Here is a 26,876-nt window from a genome sequence, read left to right as displayed (position 1 = left end):
CGCACACTTATACACACACACACACACACACTCACACACTCATACCCGCACACTCATACTCGCACACTCATACCCGCACACTCATACTCACACACTCATACTGACACACTCATACTCACACACTCATACTCACACACTCATACCCGCACACTCATACCCGCACACTCATACTCGCACACTCATACTCACACACTCATACTGACACACTCATTCTCACACTCACTCATACTCACACACTCATACTCACACACTCACACTCACACACTCATACTCACACACTCATACCCGCACACTCATACCCGCACACTCATACTCGCACACTCATACCCGCACACTCATACTCACACACTCATACTGACACACTCATACTCACACACTCATACTCACACACTCATACTCACACACTCATACTCACACACTCATACACTCACACTCATACCCACACACTCATACCCACACACTCATACTCGTACACACACACACACTCGCACACTCATACTCGCACACTTACACACACACTCTCTCTCTCTCTCTCTCTCTCTCACTCACACACACACACACACACACACACACACACACACACACACACAGAAACGCACCTGAGCGCACTTCAGGAACGAGACTCCGAACGCTGAAGGCTTCGTCGAGCTCTAAATGTAAACAAACATCAAACTTATGAGAATAAATGGGAACACAAACACACAACATTCTTCAAAATATCATTAAAAGAACTGACTCATAAAAGGACTAGATGAGGACTGCAGCTCTGATTCATGACACTTAAACAGAAAATCATCTGTTTCCAGCCAGTTTCCATTTTTTAAAATAGAATGGTTCGGATGATTGACAGGTGTCATTTTACCCGATTTGACGTATTTCTCGTGGTTCTCTGATTTGCCCATTGACCAAATAAGGCGTGGCTCGAGATGACGTCATCCGTGTACTGCTCTGACGAGCTGATACTCCGCCTCATCTCTGTAAAACAATAAAAACAACTTCTGTTTCTGCTTTTTCCTCCCAGAAACAACTAACAAATTTTTATTTTGAGATTTTTTTTAAAACAACACTAAATGAAAAAGAAACCTTTTTTGCGCTGGAATTTCTCCAAATCTTTCATCTTCTCTTGATCTGATCGAACAGATGTTGATCTATGGCGCGCGCGCGCACGAGCACGCGCAGCATCTTCAGCTCTCGAGATAAACAGTAGCGCGCTCATAATCACAAACCACCGGTCCATTTCCAAACTGCGTGGGTTTAAGCCATAGGGTTTATTCACAAACCGATTCGTTAAACGCGAGCCGGTTGAATAATCACGACGATTAATAAACTCACTACGTTTAAAATGACTAATACGGTTTCATATCACCAATGTCCCTGCTATTTTAACACAGTAAATAACTGTATGAGTATGTAAATATCTCATGACTTGACGAGAAGAAAAGCGCAGTTTTGTTTTTCCAGTTCTGTTTAGCACACAACTTTTCCCAAACTTTGGAAGCTGCGGAAAGCCCCGCCCCCTCGCGTCTCTGATTGGCTTAGTGAACAGCATTCCTTAGGCAACGCAGCGCTCCCATTGGCCGCAAGCTCTGCCACTCAAAAGTAACAGTACAGCAGCAGAGAGACAGTTGTAGCAGTTGTTGCGCCCGGTATCGGGGTTTGAGATGCGCGTTAACGGCTCGTCGGACTCGTGCTCGGGGAACGCGCTGGTAGATCTGTCGGAGCCCCGGGACCGGGAAGTAACGTGGGGTCCGGTAACGGGCGTCGCGGTGTCCGGTGCGGGTCTCGCGCTGCTCGCGGCCGCGCTCCTCTACGCTTGTCACCGGAAGCTGCTCATCTCTGCTCCGGTGAGCCGTTTATGTGCTTATGTTTATGTGCTTAATTATGCTCATATACAGTACTGTGTGGAAGAGTTAGGAGAAAACATGCTTTTGCAAATCATGATTATGACATAAAAAGTCGAAATTATTACTTAAAAAGTTGAGGTTATGGCATAAAAAGTAGAAATTATGACTTAAATAGTTGAAGTTATGGCGTAAAAAGTCAAAATTATGACTTTAAAAAGTCAAAATTATGACTTAAAAAAGTTAAAATTATGACATAAAAAGTAAATTATGACATAAAGTTGTAATTTTTGCTTTTTAAGGCAAGACACCCCAGGTGAATAGGGAAAAAATCTAATGGATATTGTCCTAATTCCACAGCTGATTGATTACATTATAAATGGCAAACATCTTTTGATTAAAAGTTTTATGAAATGTTTTGTTTATAAATGCAAATGAGGCATTGTCTAATTAAATATGCACTCATTTGCATACATTTCCAGCACACAACTCTGAACATTGGATAAAGCCAAGTTCAAAACTATTGTTGACATGTTAGAGTTGAAGATTTTTATGTTTATGTTTAATTAATAATGCTCTTTTCATCAACTGTACTAGATCAGTGTATCATGTTTCTCCCTTTGGTCTTAAAGGGTTTAAAGACTAGGCGTTTTCTCTGAGGAGATGAGCTCATACACACCTCTATTGCTTTTATAGACACGTAATCTTCTTTATATCTTCATTCCTAACTTTGAGGATATGACCAATGTAGATGTGTTGTGTGTCAGTGTGGAGGCCTGCGCAGGAGTGAGGAGGAGGAGGAGGAGGAGGAGAGCGGCTGTGACCGCCGGAGCTGCGGACCGGATGAACCGGTGTGTGTTGCACTCTCAAACACAGGCCTCTGGCAAACACACCGCTTTCACACAAACAGTTTCATTTTTCCATTGTAATTTCTGTGGATTATGTTTTATTCTGTGCAAGTCCCCTGTGGTCAGTCTCGCGTAGCCACACTTCAGAGTGGCGGCAGAAGGTCTGGACTCTCATTGGCCCAAGAGGACGTTAGACTGACATAACGCAGCCAATCACAGTTCGTTTTGTCCGTGGGCGTCTGAGGCGGACACTGCCCTGTAGTCAATCACTTCATCCCTTAAAACTCATCTTTAATCACCAAAATTACATTTTCAAGTGTTTTTCCTTGGAATCAAATTTCTTCATGCCTTAAAATAGCTTGAATGTAACAAATGAGCCCCGCCTCCACTCACTCACTCACTCAGCTCAGAGATCCACTGGTTGACGATCACACGTTGATCTGATTGGTTACAAGGTCGTTTGTGACGTCAGAAACACCAGCGATTTCAAACCGTGTTTTTATATTATAAAAGTATCCTGGCTCTTCCAAGCTTTATAATGGCAGTGGATTGAAACCAACAGATTGAAGCTCATAAAAGTGCATCTGTCCATCATAAAAGTGTATTATGATGGACGTTTTGAAGCTTTAATCTGATGGTTTCAATCCACTGCTATTATAAAGCTTGGAAGAGCCAGGATACTTTTATAAATAACTCAGATTGTATTCTTCTGAAAGTGAGTAAATCATGGGCTAATTTTCATGTTAAAGTGAACTACTCCTTTAATGTTTTTAGTAGCCTGATGCTTGTAGTTCAGGTCAGAGCTGGGCAGGAGTGGATGTGGTGTGTGTGTGTGTGTGTGTGTGTGCAGCTTCACTGAGGAGAATCTCTTCCTCTTCTCTCAGGAGTCTCAGTGGACGGTCAACAGAGATGTGGCTGCGTTTGCCCTGAAGGCCAGAGTGATCTACCCCATCAACCAGAGATACAGGGTGAGTCTCCACCTGTGTGTGTGTGTGTGTGTGTGTGTGTGTGTGTGTGTGTGTGTGTGTGTGTGTGTGTGTGTGTGTGTGTGTGTGTGTGTGTGTGTGTGTGTGTGTGTGTGTGTGTGCGTGTGTGTGTGTGTGTGTGTGTGTGTGTGTGTGTGTGTGTGTGTGTGTGTGTGTGTGTGTGCGTGTGTGTGTGTGTGTGTGAGAGTGTGTGTGCGTGTGTGTGTGTGTGTGTGAGAGAGAGAGAGAGAGATTTGAATTGTGACTTCCGGTGGTGCTGCTCTGTAGCGACCCGGGCGAGTGCTGTTGTTGGTTTTAAGTGTTTTAGTGTTCTATTTTTAAGTAGCGTCTTAAGTGTTTTTATGCATGTGACTATATGCTGGAGCTGACAATTGCAAGTAAAGAGCAAGTTTTTCTGAACTACGATAGTCGGTAGCCCCAAACAATGGCTCCTCCACCTCATACTTCTAGTCCTGATTTTTATCAGCGAACATCTAATTTCCTGTTCTGCGATAACCGTGATGTGGGAACATGAACTAACTCGAGTTTAGTCGAGAGAAACTTAGCTGTCCCTCCGACCACTGCAATCAACATCACCGGAAAACCTGCCTTCAGCCATCCGAGCAATGCAGTACACGGCCCAAACGCAAGCGAGGAAGACGGGGAGGCATCAGGGAACGTCTCCGTCGGCGGACCAGCAAACACCACTGCCGTCTATAATCCTCAGCAATGTGCGATCACTGATACCGAAGATGGATGAGCTCCGTATCAACCGAAGGAGCTGTTTGGAGTAGCGGGAATCTAACCTTATGGTGTTCTCCGAGACGTGGCTTTACCGAGGAGTCCCGGATTCTCTGCTCACCTCGGGTGGCTATCGCTGGTGCGAGCCGACCGCTCTAATGCGTCCGGGGAAAGAATGGAGGAGGAATCTGCATGTACGTGAGTGAAAAATGGTGTAAACAATCCACAGTGAGAGAGACTATATGCAGCCCAGATGTGGAACTGCTTTGCGTGTCTATGAGACCTCATTACTTGCCTAGGGAGTTTGGTAATATTATTATTGTCGCTGTTTATGTTCCACCCAGCGCATGAACAGTTGCAGCGCTCCCCTGGGCGCCTGTGTTTCTCTGGGGCGACTATAATCACTGCAGATTGGAGACTGCGCTGCCAGGTTTTCAACAATATGTAAAATGTGACACGAGAAATAACAGAATATTAGATAAATGTTACGGAAATATAAAGGGGGCATATTCAGTGAAGTCAAACCCCCCCTCTCCAACACCGTCCTATAAATCTGTATTCAAGTCAAGTAAACCTGAACATAAATCTGTCTATGTGTGGTCAGGTGATGCAATTGAATCACTAAAGCGGGGCTTCATGTGCACAGATTGGTCTATTCTCCATTCACTAGAGCTTGATGAGGCTACTAGTACTATAACAGACTACATAGGATTTTGTGTTGACAATGTGGTGGCCAAGAAGGACATACTAGTGTACCCTAACAACAAATCTTATATTACAAAAGAAAGTAAAGACTGTATAAATAGGAAAAAGCAAGCTTTTAGAAGTAAAGACAGAGTGGGATTGTCAATGATTAAAAAAGAACTCAAACAACTCCTCACTAATGCGAGGGATAAACACAGGCAACCGATGGAACAAAACATCCAAACACTAAATACTAAAAAACTGTGGGACACAATGAAATCAGTGACTAACATGAACCCTGCAAAACAACTAATTATCACACTGGACGACCTACATAAATCAAATGAGTTGAATGACTTCTGTCTGCGATTTCATTCTCAAAATTTCGCTCAAGAATGTGACTGTGTTTTGCAGTCCCTGCAGCCACTGAGACCTGTTATCTGGAAGTGGATCCATTTAGCATTTAGCAAGTGCACACGGGCGAGGCCACAGGCCCTGATGGCCTCCCAAAGCTGTGCAGAAGATCTCACCGTGGTCTCACCCTATATACTCATACTGTCCCAGCTCTGTGGAAGAGATCAACTATAATCCCACTGCCTAAAAAATCAGGCGCTTCAGAGAATAATGACTTTCGTCCAATAGCTTTAACCTCAATTGTAATGAATTGTTTTGAAAAATGTGTTGTGTCGATACTCATGAAAGATGTTGAGTCAAAATCGGGTGTGTACCAGTTCGCCTATAAGCAAGGACGCGCACTGATGACGCAGTCCTCTGTATCTCGCTCTTTACTTCTAAGCACCTTGAAAACACAGAAGCTAATGCTAGAATCTTGTTTGTCGATTTTAGTTCAGCTTTTAAAGCTCCAGTCCGTAACTTTTTTAAGTTAAAAATAATCCAAAATAATTATATTAAAAAAAACTTATTCTGCCAGTGGTCAAAACGATCTGCTTGCCACAGCTAGATTCAAAACGGTTAGCTTGTAATAATGATTTTAACTCCAGTGGTACTGGTGGGTTTCCGCGGGAAATTCGAGCATGTCTTTGCGTCATTACGTCACACCCGTACACATAAAGAAGGAGTTTCGGCTAGCCGGCTATACTGCGCGTGACCAGATGTTTAGATGTAGAGTCTTTTCTCGCAGCACTTTACATGATTAAACTTATGGCGGATCCAGAAAGATCCAAACAACAATCATCAGTGTCAACTGGAGATTCAGCAGTTATAAAACCCAAAAGACTTCGTACTTCGGATTTAAGGTGGCTAGAGAAAGAGAAAGAAACCGTCTCATGCGAACACAAGGATTAAACATCGGCGGGGCTTTTGAAAAGTGCGTGAACTCCGTGTTTTGAAGGGGTTCGAAACGGAAGAAGAGACGGCTTTTTTCTGCTGAACAAGTAAGACATTTCAATAGTTCAATCGTGTAACAGTACGTTTTCTTAATTCACACAGTTATGGAGTTTCCTTTGTTGTGCCTTTCTCGTTTTGCTATTATGGAGAATATGAATTCTGAACTACACAGGTAACCATAAAACACATTAAATTTAACATTAGTCACGCAATGCTGATGTTGTTAACATGATCAATTTGAGAACAAAGTAGGCTATAATTTGCACGGTTGCTGTAAATCGCGTTGATTAAATCTAACGAAGCTTATCATGTCGAATGCTTTTTCCCCCTTAGTTGGTCAGAACAAAAATGGATGTTACTTACTTGTTCAGAAGACATTTTCTTATGAAAATTCTTATGTTGGTCAAACTTTCAAAAAGTGAATCTGTGATTCTGAATGCCAGTATCCACACAGCGCGGTGACTGACAGCAGCACTCGCCTCAAAGCACTGTGTTCATCCGCGCTGTTTCATGCCGATTTACAACCCACGTAAAGATAATAATTCAGCCAATCACTGCAGTTACAGATTTCGAACAGAGAGACGGCGACAAAGAGGAAAAGCTACGGACTGCAGCTTTAATACAGTGCAAACTCATGTGCTTTTAAATAAGCTTAAAAACATGAATGTCAATACTATCTTAATTAAATGGTTTTATTCGTTCTTAACTGACAGGGCAGAGCAAGTGAAGGTCAATGAGACACTATCAGAGATCTAATACTGTACCACAGGAGTTCCTCAGGGCTGTGTCGTTTCACCAATACTCTTCACGTTGTACACCAATGATTGCAGGAATGTACACTCTAATAACCATATAATGAAATTTGCTGACGATACCGCGATCCTGAGCCTTTTGTACAAGAAAACGGACTCCTCTGTGTATCAAGACGAAATAGACACATTTGTTAAATGGTGTGACACCAACCAACTAATTTTAAACATCCAAAAAACAAAGGAGATGGTCTTCGACCCGAGGCAAGTTGCAGACCACAAGCCAGTGGTCATTCTAAACCAGGAAGTAACTCAGGTGTCCTCATACAAATATTTAGGTGTCCATATTGACTGTCTTCTTTGCTGGAATACACATGTTGATAACCTGTGTAACAAACTGCAGCAGAGGCTATATTTTTAAAGGGGCCTAAGGTCATGTGGTGTGAGCAGTCGTATCATGATGATCTTCTATCATGCCATCTTAGAGAGTGTCATCCGATATGGAATTACTGCATGGTTTGGCAACCTAACAGTTAAGGTGAAAAATAAGCTTGCTAACATGCACAAAGCAGCCATGACCATGACAGGGAGGAGAGACTGTGAGCCTGTACAGAGCCTGTATGATCAGGCAGTTATGAAACAGACCCTCAACATCCCCTCTTTCCTGAATATGAAACCTTGCCATCGGGAAGAAGACTCCCTGTACCAAAATGCAAAACTAATCGCTTAAAATTATCATTCGTGCCAGTCTCTATTAAGTTGCTGAACGATGTGAAATAAAACTGTGAGCACTTCAGCACTTTACCTGTGATCTCAGTGCAATAGGGCAGTGTGCAATACTAGCGCCTTAGCATATGCACTTTACATAAACTTCAATACAATGGAGTAATTTGCAACAACCATACTAGCTCTTAAGCACTTGCACTTTAATCCATGGAATTGCGCTGTCAATTATGTCCCTTTTTCTTCTGTCTATATTTGCTTCTGTTTTTGTTGATGTGTTTTGTAATTTGTGATGTTTTGTATGATGTTTATTTTATGAAACACCTCGGCACTGTGCCCAAGCAAAATTTCCCCTCGGGGACAATAAAGTTAACTCAACTCAGTGTCTGCTGACCTGCTCCTGCTCCTGATCTGATCTCTGTGTGTGTGTGTGTGTGTGTGTCAGCCGCTGGCGGATGGAGCCTCTAACCCCTCTCTGCACGAGCCGCCCAGGCGTCAGGACTCCGCCTCCTCGCTGGCTGATGATTGGCCGAGCCACGAGAGGGAGGATGATGACAGCGGTCAGTTTGTCTCCTGCGGCCCCTCGTCTAAAACACACGCCAGTCACGTGTTCAGGAGAGTCCAGCATTACCCACAAACCCCCTGCCACTCACGGTCAGTGACACACACACACACACACACACACACACACACACACACACAGTCCTAGATTTACCTGCAGAAACTGAGCAGGTGTAGGAGCCAGTGAAGGGGTAATCAGGGTCACATGATGTGTGCAGGGTCAGCCTGGTGTGTGTGACTCTGGAGGAACTGCAGCGACACACGTCACGCCTGCAGCGGGAGAAGCACACAGTACGACACGCATACATCATCATCATACATCATACAATACATCATCATACATCATCATACAATACATCATACAATACATCATCATACATCATCATACAATACATCATACAATACATCATACAATACATCATCATACATCATCATACATCATCATACAATACATCATCATACATCATCATACATCATCATACAATACATCATCATACATCATCATACATCATCATACAATACATCATCATACAATACATTTTTTTTTCTCCATCGGGTCACTTGATGGAGTTTTTCGGTTCCTTGCCACTGTTGCCTTTGGCTTGCTCAGTTGGGGATATTCAAATTAAATGACCCATCATACCACTGATCAGCTCTACCAAACTTGGATGTCTTTTCCAGTAATAAACAAACACTGTTAAGGCCTGTTCACACCGGGACGAATTTCGCGCGCGTTATTCGCCGACGTTTAACGCCTCGTGACTAAACAAAGGGCGCCTATGCGAGTGTGCACACCGACGCGTAAAACGCCACGCGTAAAAGCGTCATTTTTTAAAAAACGCCTCGGGTTCGTTTTTTTGGTTTGACGCGCCACGTCAAAAACTATCCGACCAATGAGATTGGCGCTTTTGCTCACGTGTCTGGAGCTTCTGAAGTTACAGTAAAACACAACTTGGGGGCGCTCAAACACAAAACGGTCTTGCCGAGCACACATACGTAATGGCGAAGAAGATATACAGCGTCTACACTCTGCCGGGAAGAAATAAGACGAGGAAGATGTAAGGCTAGATGAGTAGAGCTGCTGGTCTTGTTGGTGTCTTTATAAAGAGACACCAACGACAATAAAGAACCATATAACAAACGCGACAAACTTGCTCTCTTCTTCTGAGTGACAAGCGAGTGTCAGAAGCGTAGTTGCGCAGCGCCACTTTGTGGACCGGGGTATTTCTGTTTTACATTAAGCGCCATCTAATGTCAGGGAATGAATTTGCGTGTTCACTCGGCTCATCGTCAGCGAAAATCGCTTGGGTGTAAACACAAAAAACGCGTTGAAAAACGCTGACGAATAACGCAAGCCGATATTCGTCCCGGTGTGTACAGGCCTTTAAGTTGTTTTGATTGATACTGTGAAGCAGCTTTGATACAATCTGTATTGTGAAAAGCGCTATATAAATATATTTGACTTGACCTGACTTTACATCATCATACATCATCATACATTATCATACATCATATATCATAATACATCATATTTCATCATGTATTTCTTTAATATAACATTATAATAAAATAATAAATTAAGTGTCTTTGTGGATTCTGCCGCAGATGTTTCTGCAGATTCTGCGCGTGTTGCTGGACGAGAGAGAACACGCTGACATCATCCAGGTGAGACGAGAGGAGAATCATGAGTTAAATGACCTGCTGCCGTTTCACACTGACCCTCTGTGCAGGAGGCGGAGCTTCTGGCGAGAGGCGTGTCTGTGGAGGAGGGGCCGGAGTCAGGTGCTGTGCAGGAGGTGGAGCTTCCAGCGAGAGGCGTGTCTGTGGATGAGGGGGCGGAGTCAGGTACTGTGGAGGGGGTGGAGCTTCTGGCGAGAGGCGTGTCTGTGGAGGAGGGGGCGGAGTCAGGTGCTGTCCAGGAGGCGGAGCTTCTGGCGAGAGGCGTGTCTGTGGAGAAGAGGGCTGAGTCAGGTGCTGTGCAGGAGGCGGAGCTTCTGGCGAGAGGCGTGTCTGTGCAGGAGGGGGCGGAGTCAGGCTCAGTCACATGTTCTGTGGAGGAGGTGGAGAAGGCGGGACGGGAGCAGCTGGAGCGATCACTGCAGACGGTAATCTCAAACACAGCAGAAACAGATACAGCGCACAGGATGGGAGGATTATCGTTAGTTGTTATTATTAAAGAGATTATTACAATTATTATTAAAGGTGACAAATTATGCCCCTTTTCACAAGATGTAATACCAATCTATGGCGTCCCCAGAATGTGTCTGTGAAATTTCGACTCAGAATCCCCCCAGATCATTTATTAAAGCTCGTCAAATTTGCCCTTTTTTGGGCGTGAGCAAAAACGCGCCGTTTTTGTGTGTGTCCCTTTAAATGCAAATGAGCTTTAGCTCCGCCTCCGTTCAGAAGAGGGCGGAGCCTTCACACGAGCTTCAGAGACTCCGGCAATAACAACACAGGCCAATCTCACTGATCCAGAGTCAGGAGTAACAGCAGCGAGGGCAGCCTTACGGAGAGACTCAGGGAGAGCTTCACTTTTACACGTTTCTGAATGTTAGCGGAGACATTTCTGTAGTTGTTGTGGAGTTACACTGATCATCTCCTCATCATGTTGAACTCTTCCACAAGTGTCCACAGTTCCTGAGGTGTTTATAAGACAGCGGTGACATGTTCTGGTCAATAGTGTTCAGTGTCGTCTGTGCTCGACCACAGAACAGTTTCAGGCTTTGCTGGATCTTCTCCAGTGCGTTAGAACTGGTCTCTGTTGGCGCTCGCCGAACCCAATGTCGCTGGTGTGTGTGAACGTGCAGATTAAGGGCCGGGAATATTATAATAAGATCCTATGTAGTGCTGTGTTGAAAAAATCCATTCACCAATTCTGAATCGATTTTCATATTAATTTCTAAAGATCGATCCGTAACTCAGAGGATCGATTTTAATAGGTTTACATTTTCCCCGTGAACTTTAACTTGCCGCGACTGGGAGATCCCTGTATGCGCATTGAAAGGCTTTCACTCAGCGCGCACATTGTTACGACAACGGGCTTTGAGTGAGTCATTAAACCGTTCATTCAACGAACACGTTCAAAAAAGCTGATTCATTAAAAGAGATGTAATGAAACAAGGTGTTAATTATTTTTTAACTTTGAGTTCCACTTTTCAAGGCTCAGCTGAGCAGCAATGCGTCGCATGGGTAACGCTGAAGCTGATGCTTCACTTATTAGAGACCAATATGGCATTGATTCAATGCGTGACTCGCTGATTTTATTTCCCCGCGGCTTCCTCGCGCAGTGGGATGCTGACCAGCGCTGCTGCTGACGCGCATTTATGGTAAATACCCGTGACGTGAACGTTAAAAGGATGATACGACAAATATTTCGCTTTCCTTTGACACGGCAACCTTTTTCACAAATACATATGACTTCAAAGACAGACGCAGGTAATCGCACGCGCTCTGCCGATCTCTCTCATTCACTGTCTGTGCGAAGCCTCTGTAGGCTACACATCACCACGATAAACAGTCTTGTTTGTTATCATTATGAACTTGTTTAACATTCAATACACATGCATGAAGTTCAAAACAAGAAGGGTATAGCCTTACAAAAAACGTGAATATCGCGGTTGCTGCGGTTACTTGCAATCCTCTGCGGTTACTGCTGCTGATACCTCTGCGTCCTCTGTCGTCTACACCAGTGCAAGTTTGTGAAAGCAGTTGTATCAACACTCTGGAAGGGGGATTGTTCTTTACAACCATCAATACTCCATTAATTTGCAGTTAAATGTCTATAATAATTGTATCAATATGTTGCATAACTACAGTCCTGTAATTCAACAGCTGGAAAAAAAATATGCTTTTTTCAAAAACACTTATCTTAATCTCGAAGATCGGATCGGATCGAATCGAATCGAATCGAATAATGATAATCGATTCAAGATCTTGAGAATCGGAATCGAATCGATTCTTGAAATTTGAATCGAAACCCAGCACTAATCCTATGATAGATATGTTTTGTCATGCTGTCAGAGAAAGGCTCACCAGAACAGAGTCACTGGGTTTCACTTCTCGCGTGTTCTGTGTCGGCCGATTACAGCACTTACACACGGAGAAAGTCCGATTTTCATGATATGTCCCCTTTAATTATTGTGTGTATGTGTGTGTGTGTTCAGGCTGTGAGTTTTGCAGAGCAGTTGCAGCGGCTCTGGCAGAATCTTCAGCGCAGGTTTTCCCGGGACGTCTCAGAGGAAGTGATGCGTATCATCATGGGATGCCTGCGATCAATGGAGGAGGTTCTGTCCGAGGTTCAGGCGTCAGTCCTGCAGGTGACGGTCACACACACCACAGTCACACACACACTACAGTCACACACACCACAGTCACACACACACTACAGTCACACACACCACAGTCACACACACACTACAGTCACACACACCACAGTCACACACACACTACAGTCACACACACCACAGTCACACACACTACAGTCACACACACTACAGTCACACACACTACAGTCACACACACTACAGTCACACACACCACAGTCACACACACTACAGTCACACACACTACAGTCACACACACTACAGTCACACACACTACAGTCACACACACTACAGTCACACACACTACAGTCACACACACTACAGTCACACACACCACAGTCACACACACCACGGTCACACACACCACAGTCACACACACCACAGTCACACACACTACAGTCACACACACTACAGTCACACACACCACAGTCACACACACCACAGTCACACACACCACAGTCACACACACTACAGTCACACACACCACAGTCACACACACCACAGTCACACACACCACAGTCACACACACCACAGTCACAGTCACACACACCACAGTCACACACACCACAGTCACAGTCACACACACCACAGTCACACACACCACAGTCACACACACTACAGTCACACACACTACAGTCACACACACACTACAGTCACACACACCACAGTCACACACACTACAGTCACACACACTACAGTCACACACACTACAGTCACACACACCACAGTCACACACACCACAGTCACACACACTACAGTCACACACACTACAGTCACACACACTACAGTCACACACACTACAGTCACACACACCACAGTCACACACACCACGGTCACACACACCACGGTCACACACACCACAGTCACACACACACTACAGTCACACACACCACAGTCACACACACTACAGTCACACACACTACAGTCACACACACTACAGTCACACACACTACAGTCACACACACCACAGTCATACACACTACAGTCACACACACTACAGTCACACACACCACAGTCACACACACTACAGTCACACACACTACAGTCACACACTACAGTCACACACACCACAGTCACACACACCACAGTCACACACACTACAGTCACACACACTACAGTCACACACACCACAGTCACACACACCACAGTCACACACACCACAGTCACACACACTACAGTCACACACACTACAGTCACACACACTACAGTCACACACACCACAGTCACACACACTACAGTCACACACACCACAGTCACACACACTACAGTCACACACACCACAGTCACACACACTACAGTCACACACACCACAGTCACACACACTACAGTCACACACACCACAGTCACACACACTACAGTCACACACACCACAGTCACACACACTACAGTCACACACACCACAGTCACACACACCACAGTCACACACACTACAGTCACACACACTACAGTCACACACACCACAGTCACACACACCACAGTCACACACACCACAGTCACACACACCACAGTCACACACACTACAGTCACACACACTACAGTCACACACACCACAGTCACACACACCACAGTCACACACACACCACAGTCACACACACCACAGTCACACACACTACAGTCACACACACTACAGTCACACACACCACAGTCACACACACTACAGTCACACACACCACAGTCACACACACTACAGTCACACACACCACAGTCACACACACTACAGTCACACACACTACAGTCACACACACTACAGTCACACACACTACAGTCACACACACTACAGTCACACACACCACAGTCACACACACCACAGTCACACACACTACAGTCACACACACTACAGTCACACACACTACAGTCACACACACTACAGTCACACACACCACAGTCACACACACCACAGTCACACACACTACAGTCACACACACTACAGTCACACACACTACAGTCACACACACTACAGTCACACACACCAGTCACACACACCACAGTCACACACACCACAGTCACACACACCACAGTCACACACACTACAGTCACACACACTACAGTCACACACACCACAGTCACACACACCACAGTCACACACACTACAGTCACACACACTACAGTCACACACACACACTACAGTCACACACACTACAGTCACACACACCACAGTCACACACACCACAGTCACACACACCACAGTCACACACACTACAGTCACACACACTACAGTCACACACACTACAGTCACACACACCACAGTCACACACACCACAGTCACACACACTACAGTCACACACACCACAGTCACACACACCACAGTCACACACACCACAGTCACACACACCACAGTCACACACACCACAGTCACACACACCACAGTCACACACACTACAGTCACACACACTACAGTCACACACACTACAGTCACACACACTACAGTCACACACACTACAGTCACACACACCACAGTCACACACACTAGTCACACACACCACAGTCACACACACCACAGTCACACACACCACAGTCACACACACCACAGTCACACACACCACAGTCACACACACTACAGTCACACACACCACAGTCACACACACTACAGTCACACACACTACAGTCACACACACTACAGTCACACACACCACAGTCACACACACTACAGTCACACACACCACAGTCACACACACTACAGTCACACACACCACAGTCACACACACTACAGTCACACACACTACAGTCACACACACCACAGTCACACACACCACAGTCACACACACCACAGTCACACACACCACAGTCACACACACTACAGTCACACACACTACAGTCACACACACTACAGTCACACACACCACAGTCACACACACTACAGTCACACACACCACAGTCACACACACTACAGTCACACACACCACAGTCACACACACCACAGTCACACACACTACAGTCACACACACTACAGTCACACACACCACAGTCACACACACCACAGTCACACACACTACAGTCACACACACTACAGTCACACACACTACAGTCACACACACCACAGTCACACACACTACAGTCACACACACTACAGTCACACACACTACAGTCACACACACCACAGTCACACACACCACAGTCACACACACTACAGTCACACACACTACAGTCACACACACTACAGTCACACACACTACAGTCACACACAGGCCCGCCCACAGAAATGACTGGGCCCCTGAAAAGGTCCAGTGAATGGGCCCTCCCCAAATCTGCAATAGGCTACTCATATCATGCGTGTGCTCTCTCTCTCTCCTACATACGTTTAACTGAGAGAGACTTACTCAGTGATGGGGTCTATAGTTACACACACACACACACACACAGCTCTCAAGTGTCACGCATTGAGCATGACGGTCACTCATTTGTCACTAGGGTTGGGTATCGGTTGGGTTTTATCCGATTCCAGTACCTACTCGGTATTTTTTAAACGGTTCCGGTGCTTAAACGGTTCTTAAATCGGTACTTAAGAAAATGAACCCGTACACACTTTATAAAAAAATAATACCCTTTAATTTACAGGGCCAAACTGGACACAATATTAACTTAAATCTTTAAACAATATAAATACAAGTAACATATGGTAATAATAAAACCAATATAAAATAAAAATTCATATTTACATAATATCAAATGAAACAATATTGTATCAAAAAATGTAATAATACTAGAGATTAATAGAGATTACTGCAGAGCTGCCAACTCTCACGCATTGACCGTGAGACTCACGCAAATGACCCTTTTCACACAGAAAAATCGCGGACAAAGAGGACACCGACAGACAAGACAGAGAAGGTTACTTTTGATATGGAACTAATCCACACCTGTCAGATTCTGTCAATATTTTTACGAGATTCACACAATAAATAACGTTTTGGCTCTTTGAAATGTGACAGATCGCTGTAGCGCGTCAGTTCAAACGGCACGTGATACAGCAGCCTACAAATCCACTGCTTCTTAGCTACGCAGCGCAGTGAACCTATGAAAGAGAACATCTCTGGTTACTGGTGTAACCTATCTCTCAATAGGGAACGGGACGCTGCCCGGACGCTGCCAAGCTGCTCGCGCTGCCAACCAGCTTTCTTTTTCGGCAGAGTAATCTGAGGAGTGAGGAGCAGATGGCGCGCGCGCGCCAACATAATATGACGACGTCAGTGCGTCGAGGCGGCGCCCGCGCCATTAGCCAATGAATTGGCTTGATTCTATATGGGATTCAGACTATCGGCACACCCAGAGGGCGTTCTGACATGTAGTTTTACACGTGAAATGCAGCCAAACCTTGCGAGAAAGAGCGCGCATGCGAGACAGAAGAAACTGTGCTCCAAACTGTGTAGCACACGCACGGCGGAGAGGGAGAGAGCGAGAGACCTTGCGTGTGTGTGTGTGCCTAATGAAGTTAGGCACCGAAATCAGGCACCGAAATTTTCGTTCTTATTCGGTCTGGTTACTACCGTTTACGTCGGAACCGGTTCCCTATTGGCACCGAATTTCGGTACCCAACCCTATTTGTCACGCACTCCCGCCACACATTGTATTTCTCACGCGGAAAAACGATTTATAATATATTTAATATGCCGCAGCGCCCAAAATGTCTCTGGCCGCGCCGCTCTCACTTTGGACCCGGCAGGAATCAAGCGCGTCTCCCCTGTGTTGTTCGTCGAGCTACACAAAAGCCAATCAGAAAATAGCACTATTGTATCTGAGTATGATTTTACGCAACAACCAATATTTTTTTTTTAAATTTGTCATGAAACAACCCCAATTTCCGCGACCTGTCCAATATCTAATGGTGTGTTCACACCGAACGCGTATTTAATCATTTGCGCGAGTAGATTACATACAAAGTCAATCCAAAGACTCGAATAGACGCATCATTGGCGCCGGGCGTTGCGAATGACGCGAATTGGGCGACGCGTTTGCCGCGAACGTCTTCCCCGCAAGTTGAAAATTTTGAACTGGAGCGAATGTTGAAGCGTCTAACTAGACGCGATAGACGCGTATTTGACGCTCTATTCGCGCTCGGTGTGAACACACCATAAGGCTGCCACACTGCAGAAGCAAATTCCATCCTATCTTCGATATGTTGTAGTAGTTTTAGCCGGACAGTGCACATGACAACTGCTGTAAATGACAGGAAATATTCTCTCAGCCCTCGCGCATCTGATAAGGCCTCATTAGATAATTTACAGGACGATTTTAGGCAATCGATTGCTTCAATCACACTGGGGAGATGGTGAGCAATAGGTCTCACTTTTTCTTTTACTGTCTATGGTCTTATCGTGTCAATTCGCGCACTCCATCGTGTGTCACTCACTTGGTTATTATTGCTCAATTGCGCTGCTGACCGCGAACTGGCGCGAAGCACTGGCGTTTTGACTTACGTACAACAAAAATAGCCTACTCAGACCATTTTCAGGAGAGGGGGGTTTCATTATGACACAGGCTACATTTTACTCAAGCAACATTAAATAAAATGCATTTTTTCTCACTTTCAACAATAAATGGTGCTATTTTGGTTAAAAATAAAATATGGTGACTTCCGGTTTAGCATCTGCCATGTGAGGCTGCATAAATCGGGAGCTCCGCAAACCACCTCTTAAGTTTCGTTTTATACTTGATACAGCGTTATATTTATATTTATTTATTTCACATCTCGTGTAGGACTATTTGACGGTCACTTCTTACAATATTGTTGAAATCTTAAGCCGCAAAGTTCCAGCGATGTCTTCAAAAACGCAACGACAAAAGAAGGCCGATTCGGCTGTTGCCGGCGGGTCATCTTTGGAAACGGCTGAACTTTACACGCCTGAGGGTGTTGCGATTATGGGTGCAATTAACAGGCTGGAAAGTGGAATTCATGCCAAATTCGACGCGCACGCCGCTGAAATTCGAGGCGAAATTTCCATGGTACGAGAAGAAATGCATACACATTTTCATCTTTGAAAGAAGACCTCAAAACCCAGAGTGAGCGCTTAACAAGCCTGGAGACCGCGACATCAGAATGGACGACCAGTCTTCATTCTCTCGAGCCAACGGTCGTTTCTCTCCAGAGAGAGGTCGCCTCACTGCAAGCTAAGTGCATCGATCTAGAGTGTCGTTCCCGTAGATCCAATCTTCGCTTGGTGGGAATTCCGGAAGGTTTGGAAGGCCCGCAACCTACGAAGTTCGTGGCAGATGCTTTGGCGGAGATATTTGATCTTCCTGAACCTCCACTCCTTGCTCGTGCACATCGTACACTTGCACCGAAACCTGCGGAGGGTAGCCGTCCGCGAGCCTTCGTTATTTGCTTCCATCGTTACGACGTCAAGGAGGATATTTGGCGAAAAGCGAGCCGGGATGGGCAGCTTAAGTTCAGAGACAAAAATGTGTTCGTCTTCCCGGACTTTCCGCCTGAGATTGCCAAGAAGCGGGCTGCATACTACGAGGTGAAACGTCTACTGAGGTCCATGCCAGATGTTAAGTACGGTCTAAAGGGACTAACCGGCTTCAGAATCACAAAGAACGGCGCTGAACATATGTTTGATACTCCAGCCGCGGCGCTGGCTTTTGTGAAACAACACCTATTACCTGCTTGAACACCTATAAATGTGCTGGAACTTATAATGTCTCATTTTCTCTGGTTCAGAGTCTATTGAAAGCACTTTTCTCAGTTGTGTGGTTTAACCTGTTAAGCTTCAAGCCCATTTTTGAAAAATCCCCAGATATGGCATTCCCAAACTGAAACAGATACAGTTCATGAACCCTTTGTACTAAAAGCACAAGTAAGATCTCATTTGAAAGCTGACACCTGGAAGTTTATTGTAAATGTAGAATTAATTATTATCATAATGAAAAAAAATAGTTATAAATAGCTTCAAAGTTTTGTAAAGTTATTATACATTTATTTTTATGAAACATCTTCATGAAAATAAAATTGAAGTTGGCATTGTAGCAATCTAGAAATGCACTGCAGCTAAAGCCACATGTCTAACCATGTTATATTTAAAATCTGAAGATGATAAGTCTAAAACTCTGTATTTAGTTCAATGTTTTTCAAGATCATGTCATATGACTTTATTTTGATTAGACTGGTGTTTATTGTTTTCTTATAAGCATCTATTCAGTCTATTGCCTCTATTGTTTTGTGATGCAAAAACGAGCCCCATTCAGTCTCAGTCTCCCCTGCACATATTCACACCTCTCCAGCCAGTTTATTGCTCTAAATATGCTTTTCTTTTGTCTGCATTATAATCACTAACGACTAGCAATTCACACTGTTTCAATCCCTCATTTATTTTATAAAAGTTCTCACTTCACAGTGAAACTGTATCAAATGCCCTTTTTGAAAAACGAAACATTTCAGTAAGCATTCTTATTTAGAAAAAAATCATAAAAATTACACCGAAGTAAGGTAGCAGGTGCTCAGTACTAGCTAGCATGTTAGCTTAGCACACCATCAATACACGACAATTTATGAGAATAAAACTATGTTTGTTCTCCAAACTTACTTTATAGCGCAAGTCGAGTGTTTTAAATAACTTTCTGTAATCTGATTTGGCTTCAGATAAAAAAATCAGATAGAAAATATATTATTTTATTGTATTCTGCACAATTTGAAAGTCTATCTCGATTAGCATTACATTATACATATAATCAATTATTATGAAAATACCTGACATGACTCGAAGAACACAGGTAAATCAAATATCATTGCAATCATGTTTATTGTCTTCAAAACATCTTTATATGCACTTTACAGCGATCTCGGATAGCTTTGTTGTGGCAGGACTTCCTGAATGTCACATGATTATGGCTCTTCTTCATGTGATCAATATATGGACTTCTGTGCAAACAGCGCCCTCACTTTCAGGATGAATTGATAACACAGTACAGAGTATACAGCGCTCAAAATGATTACATCGACGCATTTGGGTATAAATTCAATAAATATTATTCCTGTCTATAGAAGTCTGATGTAAAGCTATGAGAATCTATCAATATTTCTCCAAATCTGCACATGTTTGAGCTAAAAGCCCTGAGGGACGTTGTTTTGTCAAGCGCTGTCATGACGATTGCACGGGAGTTTTTTTCTGAATGAGAGCAGCTGACGCTCATAATTCATATTAAAGGTAACGACTCATTTTTTAATTTCATAACTCCTGACACAAATTAAGACATAACTGTCACTATAAGTTTCTCAGAATACAATAGTGGTCAAATACTGAATCTTGAGTCTTATATCTTTTTAATGATGTATAGTTTGTCAAGGTATAACATTAAATCTGATAGTATATTTGAACTAAATAAAAAAAAAAACGCTTCAGTGCGCCGACGCTCTGGAGACGGTTAAGAGGTTAATATGTTAGGATTTATTCTTTGATTGGATTATTATTTTATTTTATTTTTTTATCTGTATCAGAATATATTCGCTGTATTTATTATTTGTTTGCGGAGATGCGTCCGAGGTAAGAATCGCAATATCTCGCACGCACATTGAGGGTTTTCCTCAGGGTAGCGTACACTCTAGTTGGGGAGTGTTAGCTTAAAGGCCAATTTATACTTCTGCGTCGGGTGCGCGCAGTAGGTACGGCGTAGCATACGCACAGACGCGTACCATACGCCGTACCCTTCGCCGTAACCTGACGCGCACCTCCTCAAAAATGTAACTACACGTCGCGACGACGCGGACCGCAAGATCTGTGATTGGTCGGCTTGGGAGCATCGCGTTTCCTCCTATGTATTTCCGGCGTGTTCTTCTGCACCGCCCGCCATTTTTAAATTCTAAGTACAGCGAAACTGTTAAAAAAAAAAAAAATTACCTTTTCCACCTCGATAAGCTCCAACTCCAACATGATCTGCTCTCTTTCAGTCGACATTGCTTGTAGTAACCTAAACTCAAAACAGCCGCGAGGAATCTTCTTCTTCTTGCCGCGAGGAATCTAAACACAGTGGAACATTAAAACCCTCCGCCGCCAACTAGCGTTTCGGCGCTGTACTGCAGAGCAACGCAGACCTAAACGCAGAAGTATAAATGCTCATGACGGCGTCGCCTACGTGCGTAGCGTACGCCGTACACTACGGCGTACACTCGACGCAGAAGTATAAATTGGCCTTAAGCCTTGTTTATACTCGACGCGTCCGCAAGAGCGCGAAGGTGCGCGCGGCAAAAATGACGTCATTGCGGTGTGGGCGGTCGTGCGCGTTGGGTGCGCGAGACCCCATTTCGCCTGGCGGTGTGCACGGCACTTTTTGTAACATCGCGCGCGGCGCCGCATCCGAAGATGAACGACTTCGAGCCGAATCAGGCCGAACTGGTGCGTCTGTACCAGCATGTTTATGATCCTTCTATACACAGAGACATTTGCATTGATGGGCGACCATAAAAGCCTCTCATTTTGTGAATAGGAACACATTTGCATCAAGCACCCAGTTTGCACTTGTCTAAAGTAACTGCTTATATTTACAAAATAAGCCTACAATAGCAGAAGTAAGCCCTGCTGATGAAATTAAGGTTTAAACACTCTTCAATAAGGCTTCAGTTGTTTAACTAGTTTACATGCAGTGAAAGTACAATAAACCTACTGCATTTATTACTCTTTTTATATGAATCAGCAATTAATAAACTACTAATAAACGGCAAACTACTTCTTCACTGCTGATTCCTGGTGGTTTAGAAGAGAATTACTCGGAGTCGCCCCCTGTCGTTTCACAGAATAGCACAACGGCGAGCGCGTCAAGTATAAACGCCTCGTCCGCTTGGAGAGGTGCGCGCGCAGTCAGCGGAGACTCGCGCTCGTGAGGACGCGTCGAGTATAAACAAGGCTTAGTCCAAGAGCGCGGGGTGGGGGGTGGCAGTAGGGGTGGGGGGTGGCAGTAAGGGTGGGGGGCGGGTCTTCGCGCTAGGGTTCTTGAGGGGTGTTATGTTCTCGTTTCTTTGTTCATCTCATAAGCACAAGTCTGGGCTGTTGCTCTTTTGTATTGTTTCATTCTTTTCTTTACTTGCGGTTGTGTTTTACAAATATATTTTTGGTCCTTCTCTCTTTTCTTTTCTTTCTTTTCTTTAAATGATGGGTGGTAGAGCTAATGAAGATGGTTTGGTGAGATGGGTTAGCTGGAACTGTAAAGGTTTGAATAATCCAGTCAAACGCAATAAGGTTCTGATTCATCTTAGGAAACTGAAAGCCAATTTTGTGTTTCTTCAAGAAACTCACCTCTGTTCATCTGACCATTTTAGACTGAAAAAAGACTGGGTGGGTCAAGTCTATCATTCACATTTTCAGTTCAAGTCCAGGGGCTGTGGCATTCTGGTACATAAATCCACTCCGTTTGCAGTATCACAAGTAATTGCAGATCATAAGGGCAGATACGTCATTGTAACAGGAACTTTGTTTTCAACCCCCCTAATTCTTGCTAACGTCTATGCCCCTAATTATGACGATGTTTCCTTTATCACCACTTTTTTATCATGTATACCTGACCTTCACTCTCATTCATTAGTCCTGGGCGGAGATTTTAACTGTGTGATGTGTCCATGACTTGATAGGTCCTCGAAAAAAGTTATATCTCTTTGAAAATGTGCAGCGATTGTTCAGTCTTTTCTGCATAACTACGGTATTTGTGATCCGTTTCGCTTTTTAAATCCTTCCGCAAGGAAATATTCATGTTTTTCCCAAGTACATCATTCCTATTCACGAATTGATTATTTTTTTCTTGATAACAAACTTCTTCCATATCTGCAGAATTGCTCATATGAAAGCATAGTAATATCTGATCATGCACCAGCTGTACTGGAACTTAGCTTTCCAAAGGCACCCCCAAAGCATCATCAATGGTCCTTTAACCCTGGTCTATTAAAGGATAAAGAATTTGTCAAATTGATCTCCTCAAATATATCTTCTTTTCTTGAAGTCAATAGTACTCCGGGTATGGCTTATTCTACCATTTGGGAGACCTTAAAATGTTATCTGCGCGGTTTAATAATTTCATATTCGTCTTATAAAAATAGAGAGCGAAAGAGGCAACTAGATGAATTATCTAGTTCTATAACCGCTATTGATGTTCAGTACTCACTAAACCCATCTTCCAACCTTTATGAAGAACGTCAGATTTTGCAGACAAAATATGATCTGTTATCGACTGAAGAAGCTGAGAATTTGTTTTTACGAGCTCAACATAGGGTCTATGAGTTTGGTGATAAGACGGGTAAATTGTTAGCTTATCAAATTCGTAAAACGCAGACGTCACGGTTGATACCCCAACTTAAGTTACCTTCAGGAATTACTACCACTGACTATAAAGAAATAAACTCTCAATTTAAACAATACTATGGAAATTTGTACACCTCGGAATCTCCTCAAGATGTATCTTTAATGAAAACTTTTTTAGATAAATTAGATTTCCCCTCTGTAGAGAAGACTTTGTGTGATTTTTTGGATGAGGATATTCAAATTGAAGAAATAGCTGATGCGATTGCTTCCTTGAAAACAGGCAAGGCCCCGGGTCCTGACGGCTTCCCGTCTGATTTTTATAAAGCATTTTCTAAATTATTATGCCCTGTGTTGCTTTTGTTTTTTTTAGAGAGTCTTCAAAATTCTAACTTACCCCCAACCTTCTATCAGGCTACTATTTCATTAATTCTTAAGAAAGATAAGCCTCCCCTAGACTGTGGTTCTTATCGCCCCATATCGCTCTTAAATTGTGATTACAAGATACTAGCTAAAATATTATCTTTTCGGCTTGAAAAAACTTTACATGGAGTCATTTCACCTGATCAAACTGGTTTTGTTCGAGACAGATACTCTTTTTTTAATATTAGGCGTCTTTTTAATGTTTTGTATTCACCCCATTCCAACAATGCTGAAGTGGTGGTCTCACTGGATGCTGGAAAAGCATTTGACCGCATCGAGTGGGGCTATCTTATAAATGTTTTGGAGAGGTTTGGATTTGGTTCAAAATTAATTTCTTGGATAAAACTCCTTTATGCCGCCCCCAAAGCATCTGTACACTCAAACAATATTATTTCAGATCCTTTTCCACTAGGTCGGGGCACAAGGCAGGGTTGTCCCCTTTCCCCTCTTCTATTTGCTATTGCTATTGAACCCCTTGCAATTGCATTACGTGCTGACTCAGAGGTGCAGGGCATTTTTCGTGGTGATCTAGAACAGAAGGTTTCTTTATATGCTGACGATCTTATTTTATTTTTATCCAATCCTCTAGTCTCAATTCCTCGAGTTCTTTTAATATTGGGCTCATTTAGTACCTTTTCAGGTTATAAATTGAATTTTTCCAAGAGCGAATTATTCCCAGTGAATTCTGCTGCATTAAGTCTCTCATATTCAAATTTCCAATTCAGAGTTGTTAATAACCAATTTAGGTACTTGGGTGTCCAAGTGACACGTAAACATGCTGACTTATTTAAAACCAATTTTAGCCCTTTATTCGATCTCACAAAATCTATGTTTTTATCATGGAAACCCCTCCCTCTGTCACTGATAGGAAGGGTAAATGCAGTTAAAATGAACATTCTTCCCAAATTTTTATATTTATTTCAATGTTTGCCCATATTTATTCCTAAGTCATTTTTCTCCGGTCTGGAAAAGACTATCTCGTCATTTATTTGGAATAACAAGCCAAGGCGAATAAGTCTAAAGCATCTTGTTAAGCCAAAAGAGCTGGGAGGTTTGACTTTGCCTAACTTTAAAACGTATTACTGGGCAGCCAACTTTAGAAACTTATTGTACTGGTGCCGGTATGATTTACAACTGTGTAAACCTCTTTGGGTGCAAATAGAGGCTGTATGTTGTTCCCCAGTCACGCTGACATCTTTGCTCTGTTCTTCTATCCCTCCTACTCATAGTATCTCAATTAAGAATCCAATTGTTAAACATTCTCTGAGGATTTGGACTCAGTTCGGCAGAGCTCTAGAGCTTACGGGTCTTTCTTCAGCTGCACCCATTGCCAGTAACGCTTCTTTTCCGCCCTCTCTTTTTGATGAAGTTTTCAATATTTGGAAGTCACAAGGTCTAGTTACAATTGATCAGCTATTTATAGATAATAATTTTGCTTCATTTGACCAACTTAAAAATAAATTTTCTTTGTCCAATTCCCATTTATTCCGGTATTTTCAAGTTCGGAGCTTTGCCCGTAAACATTTTCTGGAGTTCCCCTCTGCCTCTCCTAGTGGTGTCTGTGAGTGTATTTTAGATCAACATAAATGTATAAGGGGTGCCATTTCAAAGATTTACAGTATAATAAATGACAAACAAACCCCATCTAGCGGATCATTAAAATCTCTCTGGGAGCAGGACTTAAGTATTTTGTTAGAAGATGAAACCTGGGACACTATATTAAAAAGGATACATTCTTCTTCAGTTAGCTCTAGACATAGGCTTATTCAATTTAAGGTAGTGCATCGTATTCATTGGTCTAGGGTGCAACTCGGCAAGATATTTCCTGAATTAGACCCCACCTGCCCACGCTGTGTTGTGGAGCCAGCCTCTCTGTTTCATTCTTTTTGGTCCTGTCCTAAGTTATTAAGGTTTTGGGGGGGGGATTTTTTAGTTGTCTCTCAGAAATTCTTACCACAGTAATAGACCCCAACCCATTGACAGCTTTATTTGGGGTTCTTCCGGAAAATGTTAATCTTACATCTTTAGAAATGGACAATATTGCACTTTGCACATTGTTGGCTAGACGGCTTATACTAATTAATTGGAAGCTGCCATCTCCTCCGACCTACCGTCAGTGGGTTTTTGACCTACTTTTTGCCCTCAAACTTGAAAAGATTAAATTTGGAGTTAGAATGAAACCCGATCTTTTCTTGAAATCTTGGAGCCCTTTTTTAGATTATTTTAAGATGATGAGCTCTGGATAAACCCTTTTTTTTTTTTTTCTCCCTCAGGTTTATTTAGTTGTTTATATGTATATGTTACTGTGATTATATGTTCATCCGCATCTGAGCATTTATTATGTTTGTTTATTTTTTTATTTTTTCCCTTTATTTAATTATGTAACAATCTGATGCTTGTACTGTGCTTGTGATGCTTTTCTTAATAAAAATAAATAAATAATAATAATAATA

At 43.3% G+C, this 26,876-nt stretch overlaps 2 protein-coding genes across 2 annotated transcripts in view; one reads left to right on the top strand and one right to left on the bottom strand.

Moving 5' to 3' along the window:
- Positions 1-1,330, bottom strand: part of LOC130073398 (uncharacterized) — a 45,442-nt gene extending 44,112 nt beyond the window's left edge. Inside the window, exons 1-3 of the mRNA XM_056238794.1 lie at positions 1,084-1,330; positions 863-975; positions 600-650 (exon numbers count right to left, since the gene is read on the bottom strand). Coding sequence (XP_056094769.1) covers positions 600-650; positions 863-975; positions 1,084-1,237 — 318 coding nt within the window. The 5' untranslated portion in view covers positions 1,238-1,330. The remainder of the gene's footprint in view (positions 1-599; positions 651-862; positions 976-1,083) is intronic.
- A 307-nt stretch (positions 1,331-1,637) lies between these two features.
- LOC130073397 (evC complex member EVC-like) overlaps positions 1,638-26,876 on the top strand; it is a 31,906-nt gene continuing 6,667 nt past the window's right edge. Inside the window, exons 1-8 of the mRNA XM_056238793.1 lie at positions 1,638-1,844; positions 2,609-2,692; positions 3,574-3,657; positions 8,344-8,552; positions 8,678-8,750; positions 10,065-10,124; positions 10,190-10,564; positions 12,626-12,778. Of these exons, the coding sequence (XP_056094768.1) occupies positions 1,662-1,844; positions 2,609-2,692; positions 3,574-3,657; positions 8,344-8,552; positions 8,678-8,750; positions 10,065-10,124; positions 10,190-10,564; positions 12,626-12,778 (1,221 nt within the window). The 5' untranslated portion in view covers positions 1,638-1,661. The remainder of the gene's footprint in view (positions 1,845-2,608; positions 2,693-3,573; positions 3,658-8,343; positions 8,553-8,677; positions 8,751-10,064; positions 10,125-10,189; positions 10,565-12,625; positions 12,779-26,876) is intronic.

This window comes from Rhinichthys klamathensis, unplaced genomic scaffold, assembly GCF_029890125.1.
Source record: "Rhinichthys klamathensis goyatoka isolate OS25496 unplaced genomic scaffold, OSU_Roscu_1.1 h1tg000545l_1, whole genome shotgun sequence".
In the NCBI taxonomy this organism is placed as follows: Eukaryota; Metazoa; Chordata; class Actinopteri; order Cypriniformes; family Leuciscidae; genus Rhinichthys; species Rhinichthys klamathensis.
This window is presented reverse-complemented; position numbering and strand designations above follow the sequence as displayed.